We start from the raw sequence: 25,814 nt of genomic DNA on the forward strand, positions 1-25,814 counted from the left end.
ACGATGAGGCTGGACACTACAGTCCAATTTGACACTGCTGTTTTACCTTGTTACGATGAGGCTGGACACTACAGTCCAATTTGACACTGCTGTTTTACCTTGTTACGATGAGGCTGGACACTACAGTCCAATTTGACACTGCTGTTTTACCTTGTTACGATGAGGCTGGACACTACAGTCCAATTTGACACCACTGTTTTACCTTGTTACGATGAGGCTGGACACTACAGTCCAATTTGACACCACTGTTTTACCTTGTTACGATGAGGCTGGACACTACAGTCCAATTTGACACCACTGTTTTACCTTGTTACGATGAGGCTGGACACTACAGTCCAATTTGACACCACTGTTTTACCTTGTTACGATGAGGCTGGACACTACAGTCCAATTTGACACCACTGTTTTACCTTGTTACGATGAGGCTGGACACTACAGTCCAATTTGACACTGCTGTTTTATCTTGTTACGATGAGGCTGGACACTACAGTCCAATTTGACACCACTGTTTTACCTTGTTACTGTTTTATGAGGCTGGACACTACAGTCCAATTTGACACTGCTGTTTTACCTTGTTACGATGAGGCTGGACACTACAGTCCAATTCCAATTTGACACCACTGTTTTACCTTGTTACGATGAGGCTGGACACTACAGTCCAATTTGACACTGCTGTTTTACCTTGTTACGATGAGGCTGGACACTACAGTCCAATTTGACACCACTGTTTTACCTTGTTACGATGAGGCTGGACACTACAGGCCAATTTGACACTGCTGTTTTACCTTGTTACGATGAGGCTGGACACTACAGTCCAATTTGACACCGCTGTTTTACCTTGTTACGATGAGGCTGGACACTACAGTCCAATTTGACACTGCTGTTTTATCTTGTTACGATGAGGCTGGACACTACAGTCCAATTTGACACTGCTGTTTTACCTTGTTACGATGAGGCTGGACACTACAGTCCAATTTGACACTGCTGTTTTATCTTGTTACGATGAGGCTGGACACTACAGTCCAATTTGACACTGCTGTTTTATCTTGTTACGATGAGGCTGGACACTACAGTCCAATTTGACACTGCTGTTTTATCTTGTTACGATGAGGCTGGACACTACAGTCCAATTTGACACTGCTGTTTTATCTTGTTACGATGAGGCTGGACACTACAGTCCAATTTGACACTGCTGTTTTATCTTGTTACGATGAGGCTGGACACTACAGTCCAATTTGACTTGTGTGATAATCATCCTGGCTTGGCAACCAGAAAAGTGGAGTCTCCAACCTAGTGGCCCATACCATAGCAGGGGGGGTTGTAGACTAGATGAACTGTAACTAGTCTAACCACACATTCATTAGTCTCATTACTTTCAAGAGAACGAGCCGGCCAGGAAATCTCTTTTTCGGGGGGGGTTTTAACTGTTTTAGCCTGGTTTCAACATAAGCATCTTCCTCTAATCTTACATTATTGTTCTTTAGTGAATGGGCTTATTATGTTGTGTGTGGCCTGGCCTGGCAGGTACAGCAATGCCATACGACGTCCCCAGTCCACTGTGATAGACAGCTAAACACAACAGCACCACATTTCTCCTAGTTTGATTGTCCAATGTTTTCAAAAAGACTCCAACACTCATTAAGCCTACATGTTTTGTGCCCCCTGCGTATCAATTCAGTACGGTTGAGAAGAGCGCACCCTCAAAAACCCAATATAAATGTGATTTGATGATGCAATACTCAGGATTTATTGACACAATAGGCTAGTAATAATGCTTGTCGACAATTCAGAGTGCTCTCCCTCCCAGACAGTGTTTTCTGATGAATCATACCTCTGCTTTCACAAAATGGCCACAATGAACCTTTGCTACAGAAATAGACATTTGACAAGTAAGAATTTCTTCAAGGGGCAGTGCGGTTAAAAATTTGATTTTCAATGTTTTTTGGTGATATTTCCACACTATGAGGTCGAAATAACACTATGATACTGCCCTGTTTGTCTTAGAGCTGTTTCAAAACAATGCCTGGATCTTTAGCCTGCTCAGGTGGGATGAAACTTTTGGTCCACATCATGACGTCACAATGTGATCTGATTTGTAATAGACCAATGACTGTTCATCTGGTTAAGGGGGTGGGCTCTAGTCCAGCATATCTGCCAATCAGGGCTGTGTAAAATACTGTATCTTCACATTTGTTTCCTAACACCAAAGAAGCTCAGGAAAATAAATGATAATGAAAATACCTCTGACATGTTTTTTAAATAAACAGTTATTTCAAATAAAATTTTATTGGTCACATGCACATATTTAGCAGATGTTGTTGCGGGTGTAGCGAAATGCTTGTGTTTCTAGTGCCAACAGTGCAGTAGTATCTAACAATACACACAAATCCAAAAGTAAAACAATTGAATGAATAAATAAATAAATATTAGGATGAGCAATGTCGGCTTGGCATTGACTAAAATACAGTATATACATATGACATGAGTAAAGCATTATGTAAACATTATTAAAGTGACCAGTGATTCTATGTATATAGGGCGGCAGCCTCTAAGGTGCAGGGTTCAGTAACCGGGTGGAAGCCGGCTGGTGATGGCTATTTAACAGATGTCCTTGAGATAGAAGCTGTTTTTCAGTCTCTCGGCCCCAGCTTTGATGCACCTGTACTGACCTCGTCTTCTGGATGATAGCGGGGTGAACAGGCCATGGCTCAGGTGGTTGATTTCCTTGATGATATTGTTGGCCTTCCTGTGACATCAGGTGCTGTAGGTGTCCTGGAGGGCAGGCAAGCAGTGTGCCCCCAGTGATGCGTTGGGCAAAGTGCACCACCCTCTGGAGAGCCCTGTGGTTGCGGGCAGTGCTGTTGCCATACCAGGCAGTGATACAGACCGACAGAATGCTCTCAATTGTGCATCTGTAAAAGTTTAGGGTTTTAGGTGCCAAGCCACATTTCTTCAGCCTCCTAAGGTTGAAGAGGCACTGTTGCGTCTTCACCACACTGTCTGTGTGAGTTGGCCATTTCAGATTGTCCGTGATGTGTCGCCGAGGAACTTAAAGCTTTTCGCCTTCTCCACTGCGGTCCTGTCGATGTGGAAAGGGGCTTGCCTCCCTCTGCTGTTTTCTAAAGTCCACGATCAGCTCCTTTGTTTTGTTGCCGTTGAGGGAGAGGTTATTTTCCTGGCACTACTCCGCCAGGGCCCTCACCTAGACATACAGTGATGATTTAAAAATACAATTACTAAGACTGCATGGGGCCTTTAATCTATGTAGGCTAAATGGAATTGATATCGGCTTATGCAGGTGTATGTGTTCAGGTGGAGGAGACTTGAGAGTATTGGTATTTTATTAGTGTTGAGAATAAGTCTCTAATCGAATTGGCCTTTGCCTTTTTACGAATAAGAAGTGCATTTTCTCGAACACATGGATTGCTGTCTGAGACAGTCAGTGGAGAATAGATGCTGCTGTGTGTTTGGTGTGGCTCCTCTTCATAAGCTGCATTCACCCCAAGGTTTATTTCTGTTCCAGACAGCTCAGATAGGATGGCATTACGACAGCTCCCAGTAGCATTAGCATATCTTTCTTCCTGACTTTTTAAATTATGAAATAGAAAATCTGCCGACAATACTGCTGGATAAATAAATGCTGGAGATCTTAAGCGTTTCTCAGTAAAGCACATTTGGTGCAGGATGTGGTGACTCATATTGTGTGAATTGAACTCTATTCTCCTTCATATCAGAAATGTCAGTTTTCTTGGCATAATCTCTCAAACTATCCCATCAGTGGATGCTCACAAACTGCAGATCACCTGCACTCATATTAATGTAGCAGGAGAGGATACCAGAGGGTTGAGTGAGCATTATCAATCAAAGGTTTGTTTAGCTGCTGTGTCGACTTAACAGTTGAGTGCCATCTGTTTGCAGTTCAAATGCACCCTGTCTTTAATAAAAATGCCCGCTGCTTATATTACATCATGGCTACTTTTTTTGTCTCGTTGAAAATTCTGACATCAAAGCTAGTATTATTATACACCTAACATTTTCTGTAAATTAATCTGTTGTTTTTTCACTTTATTCAAGTGCTTGGTGCTTAATTTGCAAATGGGTATAAACACTAACGGGCACAGCAACCATTTAATTAATCCAGAGGCCAGCGTCGTGTCCAACAAAGTTAAAAGTGATGTTGGGTAGTCAAAGATGGGGATGTGCTAAGGTCAGTCCCTCAGTGTATCTCATTCACAGGGAGTAGAAGTCTAGCACAGAATGAAATCACATCACAGCTGCCCCTCAAACCAGTAGCCTATTGGAACATACTGTAGTATATCATTATTAATTATTTTATGGATTTTGCTGTTCTTTTCTTTTACCTGTCTGAAACAATGTCCTGGTTTTATAAAAAGACACAGTAGAGGAGTTCATGAGGTGAATTAGGATTTCCCCGATGTGCTGCAAGGGGTCTTTTCACCTCCGTTGAGGTACTGTTGGCCAGGTAGCAAATATGGTATCATCCTGTGTTGGTGTTGGAGGGGAAACCTGGGCCAAACTATAACATTGTAAAACATGACTTGCTGCGAATGAGTGGCTTTGTTGGATCAGTATGCTGCATAGCATCTAGTCATTTAATTTTACTGAACCAGTTCTCTGGGGTATTGTCTTTTGTTGGTGTTTGTGATGTGTTCTTGTGCAGTATGTTTCTTTTAATTCTTTAATTATTTTGTCAGTAAAGGCATTATGTTTATTTTGTTATTCTTAATTCCAATGATTGTCACACAAACAGGAAGTGGAGAAATGGCCTACTAAACAGTGTCCGTTTGATGAATGAGCAGCTGTCAATGGGTTTTATTTCCTCATTGTAGGGTGGAGATAGATGGTTTAACAACACTCTGTTCCTCTATCTTTAGTTTTAATCCAATACTTCCCCACTCTTATAAATGAATCCCTCAAACAGATGTGTGAATGAGAGGAAATAGAGACAGTCTGCTGCTCTTAAGATGCATGTTTTCATTATAGTCATCTTCCAATTTACAAAAGCAATTAAGATGCATTGCACACCTAACCCCCATCCAATTTGGCCAATTTTAATTAATTATTCCCTGATGTATTTCTGATAAATGGTTCAGTCCCCATTCCATAAAGCAGACCCAGGTTTTGAATGGGTTGGAGTGGTGAGTGTTTCCCATGCCAATAAAGCCCCTTGAATTGAATAGATCTCTGCATATCTAGATAGATCTCTGGATAGATAGATGGATCTCTAGATCGATTTTGGGATATTTATTTAAATATCTAGATGGATAGATAGATCTCAATATAGATGGATAGATAGATCTCAAGATGGCTAGATAAATCTCTAGATGAATAGATAGATCTCAATATAGATAGATGGATAGATAGATCTCAAGATGGATAGATAGATCTCAAGGTGGATAGATAGATCTCAATATGGATAGATGGATAGATAGATCTCAATGGATGGATAGATCTCATGATGGATATAGATAGATCAAGGTGGATAGATATCTCAATAGATAGATAGATAGATCTCTTGATGAGATAGGTCAGATCTCAAGGTGGATAGATAGATCTCAATATGGATAGATGGATAGATAGATCTCAATATGGATAGATGGATAGATAGATCTCAAAAAAGCAAGATGGATAGATGCCGATTAATCGGATAGATGGATAGATTTTAATAGATGGATAGATAGATCTCAATATGGATAGATAGATATATAGATAGTTAGATCTCTTGATGAGAGGTCAACCCCCCAAAAAAAAAAAAAAAGCAGATGCCGATTAATATTTTTAGTAAGTGTGTGTGTATATATTGATATATATATACACACACACACACTTTTGTAATAATGACAATTGCAACAATACTGAATGAACATTTATTTTAACTTAATATAATACATATGGGCTTGTGGATGGGTGTTCTTAAGGTGATTCAACAGGTTGGTGGTATTTTTGATTTAGCCGTTGCTGACCCCATGCTTACCTCTTTATCACAAATAAGACACCTTGCTTTCCCTCGTGCCAATTCCATGTAATAGTCCCACACTGGTGCTCTGCTTTTCTCTGCCATCTGTAAAACACACACACAGCTCTGAAGTGACAATGACACTGAAGAGTCTGCTTAGGAGACAAATACTCTCAACTGTTTGAATAAAAATAGAGTTTAAGTTACCTGTGATGAATGTTGAAAACAAAAACTGTAATTTCTATGTGCAGGTAATCCTATTTTAATAATGGACATGGTAAGAATTGACAACCAAAGTGCGAGTCATAATTCCCATGACACCTTCTAGCGAAATCTGAAAAGCGGTTCCTTCATTTATTCCATAGGATAGTTTTAGATGAACTTAAAATAAGGTCTATGTTTCGTGTAGGCTTACACCACCTTGCCAATGTTATAACTGTGTAGATATCCATAGGACAAGGTAACTGATCAATATTGGCTAAATATAAGCGAAGATCTTTTTTTGTAGAGTGAATTTATGAAAATATTTTGACAAACATTACATTATCCTAGTGAGATTTACACGGGTATCAAAACGCCGAGGCGGTTTAAGCCTGAACAAAACAAACACCTTATTTTAAGTAGATCAAGACATTCTCTATGGAAGACATGAACGGTAAAATAACGAAGGAACCCCTTTCAAGTTCAGCCGCAAGTTATTACAGGAATTACAGCGCGTCAACTATTTCTCTCTAAACCACATACCTTTGACTATTACGAGCCTGCTGCTGCCTACCACCCCTCAGTCAGACTGCTCTATTAAATATCAAATCATAGACTTCACTATAATAAACACACAGAAATATGAGCCTTAGTTTCCGGATTTGACCTATCACCTCAAAAACAAAACGTTTATTCCGTTCTGTATTTTATCTAACGGGTGGCATCCATGAGTCTAAATATTCCTGTTACATTGCACAATCTTCAATGTTATGTCATAATTACGTAAAATTCTGGCAAATTAGTTGGTAAAGAGCCAGGCGGCCCAAACTGTTGCATATAACCTGACTCTGCGTGCAATGAACGCAAGAGAAGTGACACAATTTCACCAGGTTAATATTGCCTGCTAACCTGGATATCTTTTAGCTAAATATGCAGGTTTAAAAATATATACTTGTGTATTGATTTTTATGAAAGGCATTGATGTTTATGGTTAAGTACACATTGGAGCAACGACAGTGGTTGGTTGATTGATTGTTTTTTATAAGACAAGTTTAATGCTAGCTAGCAACTTACCTTGGCTTACTGCATTCGCGTAACAGGCAGGCTCCTCGTGAGGCAGGTGGTTAGAGCGGTGGACTTGTTAACTGTAAGGTTGCAAGATTGGATCCTCTGAGCTGACAAGGTACAAATCTGTCGTTCTGCCTTGTTCCTAGGCCATTCATTGTAAATAACAATGTGTTCTTAACTGACTTGCCTAGTTAAATAAAGATTAAATAAAGGTGTAAAAAAAATTTAAAAAGGCAAAATCGGCACCCAAAAATACCGATTATGAAAACTTGAAATTGGCCCTATTTAATCGGCCATTCCAATTAATCGGTCGACCTCTACTCTAGATAGATAGATAGATATATGCTGAACAAAAATATAAACACAACATACAACAATTTCAAATTCATTGGGGCCTAATCTATGGATTTCACATGACTGGGAATACAGATATGGATATGTTGGTCATAGATATCTTTATAAATAAAGGTAGGGGTGTGTATCAGAAAACCAGTCCGTATCTGGTGTGACCACCATTTGCCTCATGCAGCGAGACAACATCTCCTTCGCATAAAGTTGATCATGCTGTTGATCGTGGCCTGTGGAGCATTGTTCCACCCCTCTTCAATGGCTGTGTGAAGTTGCTAGATATTGGCGGGAACTGGAACACGCTGTCGTACACATTGTTCCAGAGGATCCCAAACATGTCCAATGGGTGACATGTCTGGTAAGTATGCAGGGCAGGAGGAACTGGGGCATTTTCAGCTTCGAGTAATTGTGTACAGATCCTCTAACATGGGGCTGTGCATTATCATGCTGAAACATGAGGTAATGGCGGCGGATGAAGGGCACAACAATGGGCCCCAGGACCTCGTCAAGGTATCTCTGTGCATTCAAATTGCCATAGATTAAAAAGCAATTGTGTTAATTGTCAGTAGCTTATGCCTGTCCATACCATAACCCCACCGCTACCATGGGGCACTGTTCACAACATTGACATCAGCAAACCGCTTGCCCACATGACACCATACACGATGTCTGCCATCTGCCCAGCACAGTTGAAATCGGGATTAATTTGTGAAGAGCGCACTTCTCCATCGTGCTAGTAACTGACTTCAGGTGAGCATTGGCCCACTGAAGTCGGTTACGACGCCGAACTGCGGTTAGGTCAAGCCCTGGTGAGGACGACGAGCACGCAGATGAGCTTCCCTGAGACGGTTTCTGACAGTTTGCAGAAATTCTTTGGTTGTGCAAACCCACAATTTCATCAGCTGTCCAGGTTGCTGGTCTCAGACGATCGTGCAGGTGAAGAATCCTGATGTGGAGGTCCTATGGCATGGTTACACGTGGTCTGTAGTTCTGAGGCTGGTTGGACATACTGCCAAATTCTATAAAATGTCATTGGAGGCAGCTTATCGTAGAGAAATTAACATTAAATTCTCAGCCAATTGCACGCTCCCTCAAAACGACATCTTTGGCATTGTGTTGTGTGACACAACTGCACATTTTTATAGTGGCCTCTTATTGTCCCCAGCACAAGGTGCACCTGTGTAATGTGGAGGCAAAATAAACGCACACCTGTTTAGGCGAGATATACCTGTGTAATGATCATCAGCTTCTTGATATGCCACACCTGTCAGGTGGATGGCAAATGAGAAATGCTCACTCAAACAAATTTGTTCACTAATAAATTTGTTTGTGTATGGAACATTTCTTGGATCTATTTCAGCTCATGAAACATAGGACCAACATGTTGCGTTTTATATATTTATTTATTTTTACCCTCTTTTTCTCCCCAAGTTCATGGTATCCAATTGTTAGTACCGTAATTTCCGGACTATAAGCCGCTACTTTATTCCCACACTTTGAACCTCGCGGTTTATACAATGACGCGGCTAATGTGACGTAAATCGAGCACGCTCAAACTTCCCATCATTCTGATTACGGTAGTAATTTTCTCACCCTCATCATGGCAAAGACACTGAGAAATGCATATGATGCAGCTTTCAAGTTGAAGGCGATAAATCTGGCTGTTGGAAAAGGAAATAGAGCTGCTGCATGGGAGCTTGGCCTTAATGAGTCGATGATAAGACGTTGGAAACAGCAGCGTGAGGAACTGACTCAGTGCAGAAAGACAACAAAAGCTTTCAGAGGGAAGAAAAGCAGATGGCCCAAAGTATTTGCAGCCACTCGACATCAGTGTAAATCGTGCATTTAAGGTGGCGCTCCTTGTTCAGTGGGAGGCTTGGATGACAAGTGGGGAGAAATCCTTCACTAAAACGGGCCGCAGGCCAAGAGCATCTTATGGTCAAGTCTGCCAGTGGGTCCTGACAGCGTGGAGCATTGTCAAAAAATCCACTATCATCAACGGGTTTCGAAAGGCTGGACTGCTGCGTGTTGAAGGGGCAGCATGAGCTCAGCGGGGTATTTGCCTCCGGATGAAAGTGACGAGAGCGACAATGAAAACGATCCAACATCGGATGAAGCAATTCTGAGGCTATTCAACTCCGACACCGAAGGAGATGGCTTCAGTGGTTTCAGTGCACAGGAGGAGGAAGATGGTGACCAATGACTTTCTTGGTAGGCTACTGTTTTCATTTTTGTTACAAGCCGTGTTTCGTTAAAGCCTATTTATTTCTGTTACAAGCCGTGTTTCGTTTAAAGACTGTAAAGTTAATTTGTTTCAATGTACCGGTAGGCACCTGCGGCTTATAGACATGTGCGGCTTATTTAAAAAATAAACAAAATAACAAAATACTTTTAAAAAAAATAATAATTCAGTGGGTGCGGTTTATATTCAGGTGCGCTTAATAGTCCAGCAATTACGGTAGTTACTATCTTGTCTCATCGCTACAACTCCCGTACGGACTCGGGAGAGGCGAAGGTCGAGAGCCATGCGTCCTCCGAAACACAACCCAACCAAGCCGCACTGCTTCTTAACACAGCACGCATCCAACCCGGAAGCCAGCCGTACCACTGTGTCGGAGGAAACACCGTACACCTGGCGACCTGGTCAGCGTGCACTGTGCCCGTCCCGCCACAGGAGTCGCTAGTGTACGATGAGACAAGGATATCCCTGCCAGCCAAACCCTCCCTAACCCGGACGACGCTAGGCCAATTGTGCGCCGCCCCATGGGCCTCCCGGTCGCGGTCAGCTGCGACAGAGCCTGGACTCAAACCCAATCTCTGCTGGCACTGCGCCACCCGGGAGGCCGTGTTTTATATTTCTGTTCAGTGTGTATTTATAGATTATTTTTATATATATATATATATATATATATATGTGTGTGTGTGTGTGTGTGTGTGTGTGTGTGTGTGTGTGTGTGTGTGTGTGTGTGTGTGTGTGTGTGTGTGTGTGTGTGTGTGTGTGTGTGTGTGTGTGTGTGTGTGTGTGTGTGGAAAAGTATGAACTTAAACCAGGTAGAAAGTGTGTCAATTATTTTAATGAACAAATTAATAAATAATTTAATCTCTCAACAATTTTTCTTTAATCACAGTATTTTCAATCTAGAGATTTGTGGTCTCAAACCATTGAGTTTATTAACATTATTCATCAATAATATGGGCAAAATTGTGTTATTGACAATGAAAGAGGTGAATGTTGTTCCCTTCTCATAGAATTGTTACATTTACTGTCAATATAGCATTAAAAAAAGATCCAGATATATTTTGCTGATTTATTTTTCTAGACAATTTTGGTCCCGAGGCAAAACTTGTTCACAAAAATTGGCTTAGACTGTAAATTTTTATTTTGTGCGTGTGTGTGTTTTTCACTATAAATCTGCTGCTCGTGGATGAAACGTCAGATGCCATTTGTATTTGTTCCTCCCACCGACAGCAAGAAACAGAGTTTTTATGACTGGGATGCTGTAAGTCAGGGGTCCCCAATTACTTTCAGTCATGGGCCGATTCTTCCTTGAGCGGATGATATGGGGGCCGGAACATAGTTATACATAATTTGTACAAAGCAAATTGACCACAATAATCCCAAACTGTTATATAGTAAGTAGTATTATATAGTATATAGTATTTGACAAAACAGAATAGTTTCAAACCTTGATTAAATTGGGATATAATCACATATGCCCCTCTAGTTATGCCTAAGAATACTTGAACAGATTTACTCAATTAAAATCACTTACAGTGTTTTATGTCTAAGAACGAACATTATTATTATTTTTGCTCAGAAAACTTGGGAGGCCAAATAACATCATCCTGCTCTAGATGTTGTTTTCTTTGTTTTTCGTTCCGGCAGCCACCAGCACTCCTTTGTGGTATGGACAACCCACTCTCTCCTTGCTGCTTCTCCGACTTACCACCTGACAGGGTAAATGTACCAGTACCCTGCCTGTGCTGTGTGTCAGTGTGTTTGTTGTCACTCCTCAAGCCATGAATCCTCAGCATCTAGTGGTGGTGGTTTTCACCCTGAATTCCTGCAGGCTAGAGCCCACTAGGCCATCCACCCTCACCTCCCTGTAGAAACACTAGAGCCCACTAGGCCATCCACCCTCACCTCCCTGTAGAAACACTAGAACCCACTAGTCCATCCACCCTCACCTCCCTGTAGAAACACTAGAGCCCACTAGTCCATCCACCCGCACCTCCCTGTAGAAACACTAGAGCCCACTAGGCCATCCACCCTCACCTCCCTGTAGAAACACTAGAGCCCACTAGGCCATCCACCCTCACCTCCCTGTAGAAACACTAGAGCCCACTAGGCCATCCACCCTCACCTCCCTGTAGAAACACTAGAACCCACTAGTCCATCCACCCTCACCTCCCTGTAGAAACACTAGAGCCCACTAGTCCATCCACCCTCACCTCCCTGTAGAAACACTAGAGCCCACTAGGCCATCCACCCTCACCTCCCTGTAGAAACACTAGAGCCCACTAGGCCATCCACCCTCACCTCCCTGTAGAAACACTAGAGCCCACTAGGCCATCCACCCTCACCTCCCTGTAGAAACACTAGAGCCCACTAGTCCATCCACCCTCACCTCCCTGTAGAAACACTAGAGCCCACTAGGCCATCCACCCTCACCTCCCTGTAGAAACACTAGAGCCCACTAGGCCATCCACCCTCACCTCCCTGTAGAAACACTAGAGCCCACTAGGCCATCCACCCTCACCTCCCTGTAGAAACACTAGAGCCCACTAGTCCATCCACCCTCACCTCCCTGTAGAAACACTAGAGCCCACTAGGCCATCCACCCTCACCTCCCTGTAGAAACACTAGAGCCCACTAGGCCATCCAGCCTCACCTCCCTGTTTGAAACACTAGAGCCCACTAGTCCATCCACCCTCACCTCCCTGTAGAAACACTAGAGCCCACTAGTCCATCCACCCTCACCTCCCTGTAGAAACACTAGAGCCCACTAGTCCATCCACCCTCACCTCCCTGTAGAAACACTAGAGCCCACTAGTCCATCCACCCTCACCTCCCTGTAGAAACACTAGAGCCCACTAGTCCATCCACCCTCACCTCCCTGTAGAAACACTAGAGCCCACTAGTCCATCCACCCTCACCTCCCTGTAGAAACACTAGAGCCCACTAGTCCATCCACCCTCACCTCCCTGTAGAAACACTAGAGCCCACTAGTCCATCCACCCTCACCTCCCTGTAGAAACACTAGAGCCCACTAGTCCATCCACCCTCACCTCCCTGTAGAAACATACCTGATAGTATTAACTGACCCCCTGATTGTCTCATCCAGTTACATTCATTAGAGACTCCTGGATGATCATCATATCATGTGTTTAAAATAACTTGTAAAGAATGTGTTGTAAATAAATATGGACTGGTTGTCCTTAGTTATGGTGGTAGCCCTAGATCTATAAATAGATCTCCCTTCGTGTGAATTCGATTTTTCTTTGTTAGTTTTATATATTTTTGCATTACCATGGTTTTTACATGCCGTGTGAGGAGAATGAGATTTGTGATTATTCTTCCCAGCCTCTCTGTCTGATTATTCTTCACAGCCCCCCTCTGTCTGATTATTCTTCCCAGCCTCTCTTGGTCTGATTATTCTTCACAGCCCCTCTCTGTCTGATTATTCTTCACAGCCCCCCTCTGTCTGATTATTCTTCCCAGCCTCTCTTGGTCTGATTATTCTTCACAGCCCCTCTCTGTCTGATTATTCTTCACAGCCCCTCTCTGTCTGATTATTCTTCCCAGCCCCTCTGTCTGATTATTCTTCACAGCCCCTCTCTGTCTGATTGTTCTTCACAGCCCCTCTCTGTCTGATTGTTCTTCACAGCCCCCCTCTGTCTGATTATTCTTCACAGCCCCTCTCTGTCTGATTATTCTTCACAGCCCCTCTCTGTCTGATTATTCTTCCCAGCCCCTCTGTCTGATTATTCTTCACAGCCCCCCTCTGTCTGATTATTCTTTACAGCCCCCTTCTGTCTGATTGTTCTTTACAGCCCCTCTCTGTCTGATTGTTCTTCACAGCCCCTCTCTGTCTGATTGTTCTTCACAGCCCCTCTGTCTGATTGTTCTTCACAGCCCCTCTGTCTGATTATTCTTCATAGCCCCTCTGTCTGATTATTCTTCACAGCCCCTCTCTGTCTGATTGTTCTTCACAGCCCCTCTGTCTGATTGTTCTTCACAGCCCCTCTGTCTGATTATTCTTCATAGCCCCTCTGTCTGATTATTCTTCACAGCCCCCCTCTGTCTGATTATTCTTCACAGCCCCCCTCTGTCTGATTATTCTTCACAGCCCCTCTCTGTCTGATTATTCTTCACAGCCCCTCTCTGTCTGATTATTCTTCACAGCCCCTCTCTGTCTGATTATTCTTCACAGCCCCCTTCTGTCTGATTATTCTTTACAGCCCCTCTCTGTCTGATTATTCTTCACAGCCCCTCTCTGTCTGATTATTCTTCACAGCCCCCCTCTGTCTGATTATTCTTCCCAGCCCCTCTCTGTCTGATTGTTCTTCACAGCCCCTCTCTGTCTGATTATTCTTCACAGCCCCTCTGTCTGATTATTCTTTACAGCCCCTCTCTGTCTGATTGTTCTTCACAGCCCCCCTCTGTCTGATTGTTCTTCACAGCCCCTCTCTGTCTGATTGTTCTTCACAGCCCCTCTCTGTCTGATTGTTCTTCACAGCCCCTCTCTGTCTGATTATTCTTCACAGCCCCTCTCTGTCTGATTGTTCTTCACAGCCCCTCTCTGTCTGATTGTTCTTCCCAGCCCCCTCTGTCTGATTGTTCTTCACAGCCCCCCTCTGTCTGATTATTCTTCACAGCCCCCCTCTGTCTGATTATTCTTCACAGCCCCCCTCTGTCTGATTATTCTTCCCAGCCCCCCTCTGTCTGATTGTTCTTCACAGCCCCTCTCTGTCTGATTGTTCTTCCCAGCCCCTCTCTGTCTGATTATTCTTCCCAGCCCCTCTCTGTCTGATTATTCTTCCCAGCCCCTCTCTGTCTGATTATTCTTCCCAGCCCCTCTCTGTCTGATTATTCTTCACAGCCCCCTCTGTCTGATTATTCTTCACAGCCCCTCTCTGTCTGATTATTCTTCCCAGCCCCTCTCTGTCTGATTATTCTTCCCAGCCCCTCTCTGTCTGATTATTCTTCCCAGCCCCTCTCTGTCTGATTATTCTTCACAGCCCCCCTCTGTCTGATTATTCTTCACAGCCCCCCTCTGTCTGATTATTCTTCACAGCCCCTCTCTGTCTGATTGTTCTTCACAGCCCCTCTCTGTCTGATTATTCTTCACAGCCCCTCTCTGTCTGATTATTCTTCACAGCCCCCTCTGTCTGATTATTCTTCCCAGCCCCCTCTGTCTGATTATTCTTCACAGCCCCCTCTGTCTGATTATTCTTCACAGCCCCCTCTGTCTGATTATTCTTCACAGCCCCCTCTGTCTGATTATTCTTCCCAGCCCCTCTCTGTCTGATTATTCTTCACAGCCCCTCTCTGTCTGATTATTCTTCACAGCCCCCCTCTGTCTGATTATTCTTCACAGCCCCTCTCTGTCTGATTATTCTTCCCAGCCCCTCTCTGTCTGATTATTCTTCACAGCCCATCTCTGTCTGATTATTCTTCACAGCCCCTCTCTGTCTGATTATTCTTCCCAGCCCCTCTCTGTCTGATTATTCTTCCCAGCCCCTCTCTGTCTGATTATTCTTCACAGCCCCCCTCTGTCTGATTATTCTTCACAGCCCCTCTCTGTCTGATTATTCTTCCCAGCCCCTCTCTGTCTGATTATTCTTCACAGCCCATCTCTGTCTGATTATTCTTCACAGCCCCTCTCTGTCTGATTATTCTTCCCAGCCTCTCTTGGTCTGATTATTTCAGCACTGCCTATCTTTGAAGTAGAAACCATTGAATCATTTTTTAATGCAAAATGATTTGATGAGAAGAAGGGGAAAGAACGTCTTCCGTCCACACAAACAACTGCCCCATTTCTAATAAAAGTTACTGTCTGGGCTTTCTTCCCAAGTGAGCCTGAATGTGTCTGACTGAATTGTTACAGCATTAAAGCAGCATTAAATCTGTTCTGTTTAAGGAATTCCCACGGCAGTTGCATGCTCCATTGTGCTTAGGAGTGTGGAGACATGTTGGCCATGATGCATCTCATAAGAGTGCATGGTGCTACTTTTCCTTGTCTGGGAGAACGACTTCCCAAAGTGAGCTCCCTCTCCTCCTGCATGTCCTCAAGTTAATGACCCTCATGGTTTAGGTGCTGTACCCTACTAATCAGTGGAAACACTGGTCAGTCCCCAGTAATTATAGGCCTAATTAAAGTTTCTGTAGTTTAAAAGATGTTGTGTTGTATAGAGCACTAGTATTGCTTCATCGGGTTCGAAGTGGAGCGCTCCTATTGATGGAGCGGAATGTGGCGGAGGAGTTGAGCACACCATTATGATTGGCTCAGGGGCACCAACCAAAGCAAGTCGTGTCATTCTCTCACAATCTCAATGAGAGCATGGCCAGACCGTCTGACATCAGAAACTATGGGATGGTAATTGCAGTTTCTGATCAACAGAAGTGTGAGGATGATGATAGGATAGTGCAGGGGTATTCAACTCTGACCCTACGAGCTCTGGAGCCTTCTGTTTTTCTGTTCTACCTGATCGTTAATTACAACCAACTGGTGTTTTATTTTGTTGGTTGTTAGTTCTAAAATATAATCTTATTTTTAAATATATATCTCCGTTATCTTTTATACATACTTTATATCTGGTTTTAGTCTTTTAAGTTTACACTGACAATGTTTTAACATCCCAAAAATTATTTCTCCCCCCACCCCAAATGATAAAAGTTTTTTAAAAATGTAAAAAAAATTGCAGTGGTGGCCACGATTTAACAGACGTGCTTCACCACTGCTATATGCATATAGGGGAAATAGGACCTCTTCACTTGTTAATTCTGTGTATTCATTATCCTTTTCCTCAAACCCCCTTCCTTAGCCTCTGTGCTGTACAGTCCATTCAGAAAGTATTCAGACCCCTTGACCTTTTCCACATTTTATTAATAGCCTTATTATAAAAATGATAAAATTGTCATTTTCCTCATCAGTCTACACACAATTTCCCATAATGACAAAGCAAAAAGTATTAAAAACATTTACAGAAGCATTCAGACCCTTTACTCAGTACTTTGTTGAAGCACCTTTGGTAGCGATTAGGTTGTCAGGTTGGATGGGGAGCGTCACTGCACAGCTATTTTCAGGTCTCTCCAGAGATGTTAGATTGGGTTCAAGTCCGGGCTCTGGCTGGGCCACTCAAGGACATTCAGAGACTTGTCCCGAAGCCACTCCTGTGTTGTCTTGGCTATGCGCTTAGGGTCGTTGTGCTGTTGGAAGGTGAACCTTCACCCCAGTCTGAGGCCCTGAGCACTATGCACTACATCTTTCCCTCGATCCTGACTTGTCTCCCAGTCCCTGCCGCTGAAAAACATACCCACAGCATGATGCTGCCACCACCATGCTTCACCGTAGGGATGGTGCTCGTTTTCCTCCAGACGTGACGCTTGGCATTCAGGCCAAAGAGTTTAATCTTGGTTTCATCAGACCAGAGAATCTTGTTATTCATGGTCTGAGAGTCTTTAGGTGCCTTTTGACGGCCCGCTTGGAGTTTGCCATGTGCCTTTTACTGTTGGTGGAGTGCGGCAGAGATGGTTGTCCTTTAGGAAGTTTTCCCCATCTCCACAGAGGAAATCTGGAGCTCTGTCAGAGTGACCATCGGGTTCTTGGTCACCTCCCTGACCAAGGCCTTTCTACCCCTAGTGCTCAGTTTGGCCAGGCAGCCAGCTCTAGGAAGACTCTTCGTAGTTCCAAACTTCTTCCATTTAAGAATGATGGAGGCCACTGTGTTCTTGGGGACCTTAAATGCTGCAGAAATGTTTTGCTACTCTTCCCCAGATCTGTGCCTCAACACAATCTTGTCTCTGAGCTCTGTGGACAATTCCTTCGACCTCATGGCCTGGTTTTTGCTCTGGAATGCACTGTCAACTGTAGGACCTTATATATAGTCGGTTGTGTGCCTTAAATTTCCAAATTTAACACAGGTGGACTCCAATCAAGTTGTAGAAACATCTCAAGGATGATCAATGGAAACAGGATGCACCTGAGCTCAATTTCAAGTCTCATAGCAAAGGGTCTGAATACTTATGTAAATAAGGAACCTGTTGTTGCTTTGTCCTGATAGGGTATTGTGTGTAGATGAGAACAAAATAATATTTAATCCATTTTAGAATAAGGCTGTAACGTAACAAAATGTGGGAAAAGTACATGGGTCTGAATACTTTCCCGAATGCACTGTGCTTGCAAAACACACTCAATAAGTTGATTTTTATTATAAATGTGTGCTTGTACTGCATGATTGTGAGCTTAAACATCTCTTTCCCTCTCTCTTCCCCTCCCTCTCTGCCTCCCCTGAAGATCCCTCGTGGAGGACGACGACCCTCACATGAAAGTGTCGCTGGGGTGTGGTGACATGGGCATCTCTGCCCACCTACAGGCTTCCAAAACAGGAAACACTCGCTTCTTCACAAGCAACACACACAGCTCAGTGGTCCTTCAGGTGAGCAGTAATGGATGGGAGGAAGAGGTACAAGAGAGAGACTGAGAGATGGTGTTGCTTCGGAGGATGTTCAGATTGATGAACCTCATAAAAGCCCTAATGAAATATGCCAGGGTGATTTTCATGTGCCTTCAGAGGTCCAGTGATGGATTGAAAAGCTAGATAGTCAGTATGTCTGTATGGTGTCTGAGAATCTTCCAGACAAAGGCCATGGGTCTGATCTGGCCTTTACCCAAATCTAAAAATATCTACAACACAACAAGAAATTACACAAATGGCCCTGGGATTGTTTCAATTAGGTTTTCTGTAGAAAATAGTTTTCTAAAACCCATTGCCGGTAACAAAAAGTAGTTCCTGTGCAGCACCAAACATGCTCATCTATCTCCAACAATCTAATCTCTTAGTGTATGATATTTTTATGCAACTCTAAATCACAAATCATTTTTCCTTTACGGTAGTATTGCATGGTATACCTGTACCACTGTAATATCACAGTACCAAAATGTCATGATATCAACATTTTAGAAGGAAGTAGTACCATTTCATATGATTCTACTACATTTTCAGCCCTTGCGATCTAAAGAACCTGCTGACTCCTGTTATAAAATGTTAATGAATTCAGTTGAATTGAAGGGACAGCCACTAATCTCTGGTATGCACAGGTCCAGTCATATCCACTTCACTTTCATGCTCACATCACGTGTAGCAGCTGTAATCAGCCAGCATAACCCCCTACCAGCTATAACCATAACTACCAGCCCTCATTCACCCGCTTCTCTCCTTCTGCTCTTCATGAGCATCTATTCCTCAGTCAGTTCAAAAATATATCATTTAGCCATGATGGAGACGGGGATGCAGACCCTGATGGGTCTGTTGTTAGTTGTACATTTGTTTGTTACATTGGAGCAGCACGCAGAGCAAGCAATGATGATACATTGTATAATTTCATCGCCTGTTATAACCATTTTAAAGGATTTCACAAACCATTTTGCGGGCCGTTTTAAATTAATCCCGGGACGCTAATTATTGGTTTGATAACAAACTATGTTGTTCAGTAATGAAACCTACCTAGCTAACAACCTGGTAACAATTTGATTGGCACAGGAAGAAAGGAAAAGGGTCTGCTACTCATGAGATGTGCGTCAAAGGTAGGATTCATATGGGCCTAGTGTAAGCTTAAACTATACCACAAATCAATGTCTTTCTTGTGCTCCTTAAATTCTGTTTGGTGCCTAATGTTTTAAAAGTTGGGGCAGTGTATGTGTTTAGGAGCGAGAAAGTAGTGTGTGTGTTCATGAGAGGAAGACAGAGAGTAAGGGAGGAGAGAGTGTGTGTGTGTGTCTGTTAACTGAAGAGTAGAAGGTTTCTGGCAGTGTTTTCCCCTTACTGACACAATAACAAGCAGATCATTATGCAGTGTTTTCCCCTTACTGACACAACAACAAGCAGATCATTATGCAGTGTTTTCCCCTTACTGACACAATAACAAGCAGATCATTATGCAGTGTTTCCCCTTACTGACACAATAACAAGCAGATCATTATGCAGTGTTTCCCCTTACTGACACAACAACAAGCAGATCATTATGTAGTGTTTTCCCCTTACTGACACAATAACAAGCAGATCATTATGCAGTGTTTTCCCCTTACTGACACAATGACAAGCAGATCATTATGGAGTGTTTTCCCCTTACTGACACAACAACAAGCAGATCATTATGCAGTGTTTTCCCCTTATTGACACAATAACAAGCAGATCATTATGGAGTGTTTTCCCCTTACTGACACAACAACAAGCAGATCATTATGTAGTGTTTTCCCCTTACTGACACAATAACAAGCAGATCATTATGCAGTGTTTTCCCCTTACTGACACAACAACAAGCAGATCATTATGTAGTGTTTTCCCCTTACTGACACAACAACAAGCAGATCATTATGCAGTGTTTTCCCCTTACTGACACAACAACAAGCAGATCATTATGTAGTGTTTTCCCCTTACTGACACAACAACAAGCAGATCATTATGCAGTGTTTTCCACTTACTGACACAATGACAAGCAGATCATTATGCAGTGTTTTCCCCTTACTGACACAATAAAAAGCAGATCATTATGCAGTGTTTTCCCCTTACTGACACAACAACAAGCAGATCATTATGCAGTGTTTTCCCCTTACTGACACAATGACAGGCAGATCATTATGCAGTGTTTTCCCCTTACTGACACAACAACAAGCAGATCATTATGTAGTGTTTTCCCCTTACTGACACAATAACAAGCAGATCATTATGCAGTGTTTTCCCCTTACTGACACAATGACAAGCAGATCATTATGTAGTGTTTTCCCTTACTGACACAACAACAAGCAGATCATTATGCAGTGTTTTCCCCTTACTGACACAACAACAAGCAGATCATTATGTAGTGTTTTCCCCTTACTGACACAACAACAAGCAGATCATTATGCAGTGTTTTCCACTTACTGACACAATGACAAGCAGATCATTATGCAGTGTTTTCCCCTTACTGACACAATAACAAGCAGATCATTATGCAGTGTTTTCCCCTTACTGACACAATAAAAAGCAGATCATTATGCAGTGTTTTCCCCTTACTGACACAACAACAAGCAGATCATTATGCAGTGTTTTCCCCTTACTGACACAATGACAGGCAGATCATTATGCAGTGTTTTCCCCTTACTGACACAACAACAAGCAGATCATTATGTAGTGTTTTCCCCTTACTGACACAATAACAAGCAGATCATTATGCAGTGTTTTCCCCTTACTGACACAATGACAAGCAGATCATTATGCAGTGTTTTCCCCTTACTGACACAATAACAAGCAGATCATTATGCAGTGTTTTCCCCTTACTGACACAATAACAAGCAGATCATTATGCAGTGTTTTCCCCTTACTGACACAATGACAAGCAGATCATTATGGAGTGTTTTCCCCTTACTGACACAATAACAAGCAGATCATTATGCAGTGTTTTCCCTTACTGACACAATAACAAGCAGATCATTATGCAGTGTTTTCCCTTACTGACACAACAACAAGCAGATCATTATTAGTGTTTTCCCTTACTGACACAACAACTAGCAGATCATTATGCAGTGTTTTCCCCTTACTGACACAATGACAGGCAGATCATTATGCAGTGTTTTCCCCTTACTGACACAACAACAAGCAGATCATTATGCAGTGTTTTCCCCTTACTGACACAATAACAAGCAGATCATTATGCAGTGTTTTCCCCTTACTGACACAATAACAAGCAGATCATTATGCAGTGTTTTCCCCTTACTGACACAATAACAAGCAGATCATTATGCAGTGTTTTCCCCTTACTGACACAATGACAAGCAGATCATTATGCAGTGTTTTCCCCTTACTGACACAATAACAAGCAGGTCATTATGCAGTGTTTTCCCCTTACTGACACAATGACAAGCAGATCATTATGCAGTGTTTTCCCCTTACTGACACAATAACAAGCAGGTCATTATGCAGTGTTTTCCCCTTACTGACACAATAACAAGCAGGTCATTATGCAGTGTTTTCCCCTTACTGACACAATAACAAGCAGATCATTATGCAGTGTTTTCCCCTTACTGACACAATAACAAGCAGATCATTATGCAGTGTTTTCCCCTTACTGACACAATAACAAGCAGATCATTGTGCAGTGTTTTCCCCTTACTGACACAATGACAAGCAGATAATTATGCAGTGTTTTCCCCTTACTGACACAATGACAAGCAGATCATTATGCAGTGTTTTCCCCTTACTGACACAATGACAAGCAGATCATTATGCAGTGTTTTCCCCTTACTGACACAATGACAAGCAGATCATTATGCAGTGTTTTCCCCTTACTGACACAATAACAAGCAGATCATTATGCATCTATATTCCTTCCTCCCAGTCCTCTAGACAAATCACAGATTGGCTGATTTGCTCATATTTGCAAAGGCCTTTCTATGAAGTATTATATTATATACTAAGCAGTGTGAAGTTAAATTCAATATGTTGGATTGAGTAGAAGTGTGAATTTCACTGCCAGGTTTTTGCATAGCACATGCACAGAACATTTAGAAAATGGTCTAAATGTTTTAACTTGTTTTTCCATATATAGACAGAGTGTGTTTGAATAAAACGAACTACATATTTTTCTATTGAACCTTTATTTAACTAGGCTAGTCAGTTAAGAACAAATTATTATTTTAACCCGGACGAAGCTGGGCCAATTGTGTGCTGCCCCATGGGACTCCCGATCATGGCCGGTTGTGATACAAGGATGAAGCAGGGTCTGTAGTGACGCTTCTAGCACTGAGATACATTGCCTTACTTAGACTGCTGCGCCACTCGGGAAACAATGTACTGAGTTTGTCTGATGTTTTAAGCACACTGTTTGATTAAATAATTAAGACACACACATGACTCAAGAATGAGCCCGGCGGTCACACTTTTAAAAAACTAGTGCCTCGGTGACTGGCGCACGTTGTCTCTCTCTCCTCTCTACTGCAGCAAAAAGGCACCACAGCACACACAGCAAGTGTTTATTGCGCTGTCCGTGCTGAAGCTGCTACATCATTTCAGCCATTTAGTTTCTTTTTTTTGCTTCTGACTCTAAAGCTATGTTACCGAAATCCCTAATTTGTTTAGGAAAAACATTCCCTGTTCCCTCAACCCTTGCTCTCTTTATGTGAAACATATACGCATTTCATCGCATCTGACCAATCGGGCCAGACCTATAGCCGATCATAGTCACATCAATAAATTGCTTATAACAAACTCCAAACACAGTAATGTCGACAGCAAAATGAATGCTGAGGGCGTGAAAAAGAAACTCGAAACGGGCGAATGTTTAGTGGTTTCTCAGGAGGGAAAGGGGAAGTCAGATGTGTGGAAGACATTTGATTTAGGAGATCAAGAAAATGGAGCGTAAGTATCATGTGTGCCAAACAGTTGCATTTTTCTGACCTTTTGGAACATTGTAAATAATGATAATGACATTACTTATTATTATTATTATAGTGATGATCGTAATAATAATAACAATAAGAAGGAGATCATAAAAAAAGGAGGGAATAGGAGCGAGGGCTGCGTGCATATCTGTGATAATCACGTGCTGTTAGATTACGATATTATTTTTCTGCCTGTTTGGAACAGTGTAAACAACACAAAATAAATTATAAGTAGTACTAGTCTGTTGTAACGGAAATTACAGCATAATAAATGCCAAATGTGTGAAATTGCTTTATCCGACATTTTGCCATTGCATGAGACTCGGTGTACACGGAATCAGTAGGCTAGAAAACAAACACTCAAAATGGCAACAGAAGCAGCTTTTGTCTTATTTCATTAGATATATATGCATGATGAATAAAGCAAGGCACATTTAACAGTTAGGCTATTGATTATATACCAATTTAAATAGGGGTTTCCCCGCTCCTCAATTTTCTTAGACAATTGGGCTAAGCCCTATTCGCACGGGGCTAGTATTACTAGACAACGTTGGTGTTGTAATTATTACACCAGAATTTCCATTATTCCAGAGGACGGTTCGGATGGGATTCGTTTTTTCCAAACTGCTCCCTGTAATTATTTCATTTTTTCTAATTAATTAACAGTTATAACGGACACCTGGAGTTTTATTTTCTAGGTGTGAAGACAAGTCCAGACGATAAAAGGGCTACACTGATAACTCGAGCTTGGTTCCCAAATTTCTAAACCATACCAAACCGTCTTTGGTATAGTGTCGAAATAATATTTGAATTGAGGAAGTGTGATCATAATCATTAGGATATTTTAGCGATCCGCATTAGACGTCCTAAATGCCCCACAGCCTTCAGATGTGAGCTAAATAGTGCACTTGCTCTTGAGATGCGTTTTAAGTCTGTGGATGCGAAAGTGAACTTATTATTTCCCAACATTTAGGTCAGTTGTATGCTGCTTTGCGATCTATTAACATAAATAGTTTGACAATATTCAATTCATACTCACAAAACGTATGAACAAAAACATTCAGTGTGAAAGTTGATACATATAGGCCCTTCAAATATTTTGATGATGCGCAGCACTTCATTCAATTTATCGAATCCGTTATAGTTTTCTTGCTCAAACTGTTAGAAACACCTGTCAAACTCAGACATTTCAAAACACAGGGATGTCGATTCGCATAGGTCTAGTATTATCAGAGGACCTTTGAGTTCGCCACAAAAACAGTACAAATTACTGACATGGCAGATTCGGACGGGACTAAAATGGCAGATTCGGACGGGACTAAAATGACAGATGTGGTGTTTTGTGCTTGTGCACATAATTACATTACCCGACCACACCCAGTAAAACTAATCCCGTCCGAATAGGTTTTAAGGTAAGGACTGCCTCCGCAGCATTGTTCTCAATCCCAATATGATGGTTAATTTTGCTAGTATGCACATAGCAACATAGGGAAAGGCACATTAATTATACGGCGCACTGAAGATTGTTTCAGAACCGCATATAGTGACCATATCCACATCCATAAAGCGCATTTTTTATCAAATAATTTTGGATTTATTAGTGTTGCACCATTATTATTATTTTTACATAATATAGCCATGTACCATTTCAGTATCACATGTCTTAAAGTGATGGACTGTGCCATCCCCGTGGCCTCCGCAATGGATTTAGTCCTCTGAGACAGGCGCGAATCAGGTGCGACAGGTGTCTTGCGACTGCTTGACTACATGCTGACCACACCGCTCCATCGCATGAGTTGCAAAATGCTTGCGAACGCCAAAGTGCGTCTGCATTGCCAAGCCCTAAAATGAAGTCAGTTTTATTTGTGATGCTGAACATGGTGCAATTCCTGCATATACCCACATGCCATCTCCTCATTGGTTATACCCACGTGGGTGATTAAAAGTTGGTCGGTTGTGGTAATACACCTTATTATGAAAGTTAGATGCCAATTGCCATATAAAGTCCAAAGAAGAAAAAGCCTGGAAGGAGGAGAGATGACTAGAAATGATTTGGTTGACCGTTTTATGTGTGGCTTAATTGTCAGAGTAGAGGACCTTGTGCATTTCAGGTAAAATAACAACTCAACGTTTATATCCCACAACAAATTAGCTAGCAACAGCAAGCTAGCTAATAGGACAAATTAGCTAGCAACTGCAAGCTAGCTAATAGGACAAATTAGCTAGCAACTGCAAGCTAGCTAATAGGACAAATTAGCTAGCAACTGCAAGCTAGCTCGCTAAATTGCCATACATGTTTAATCCTTTTTGACCTGTCCCCAAATTAATATAATTGGTTTGGAGTTTTTCCATTTCAACCTGCGTCTTGTGATCGCGTTTGGTGTAGGGGGACAAAATCTATTTGCACATGATGGCACACGCATGCGAGTGTCTGGGTTTGGGCATGGTAGAAATCTCTGTCGACCAAACAATGGACCTGTCGACTAAATGGGGTCAGCCTTAGAAAAAATCTGTTGAGTTTTTTCACAATGCAGGGAACGCGTCACCTTTATATAATTCTAACAATCACACCCACACTA

The 25,814-nt window shown here is 42.3% G+C and overlaps 1 protein-coding gene across 6 annotated transcripts in view; it reads left to right on the forward strand.

Moving 5' to 3' along the window:
• LOC118385074 (kelch-like protein 13) overlaps positions 1-25,814 on the forward strand; it is a 72,345-nt gene that overhangs the window by 24,327 nt on the left and 22,204 nt on the right. For 4 of the 6 annotated variants that reach the window (XM_035771914.2, XM_035771911.2, XM_035771912.2 and 1 more), the window contains one exon: positions 18,115-18,256. In XM_035771914.2, coding sequence (XP_035627807.1) covers positions 18,143-18,256 — 114 coding nt within the window. In that variant the 5' untranslated portion in view covers positions 18,115-18,142. Of the gene's footprint in view, positions 1-11,480; positions 11,553-18,114; positions 18,257-25,814 lie in introns of all 6 variants that reach the window. The other 2 variants (XM_035771908.2, XM_035771909.2) reach the window with 1 other exon arrangement.

The sequence above is a fragment of the Oncorhynchus keta genome, chromosome 6 (assembly GCF_023373465.1).
Source record: "Oncorhynchus keta strain PuntledgeMale-10-30-2019 chromosome 6, Oket_V2, whole genome shotgun sequence".
NCBI lineage: Eukaryota > Metazoa > Chordata > Actinopteri > Salmoniformes > Salmonidae > Oncorhynchus > Oncorhynchus keta.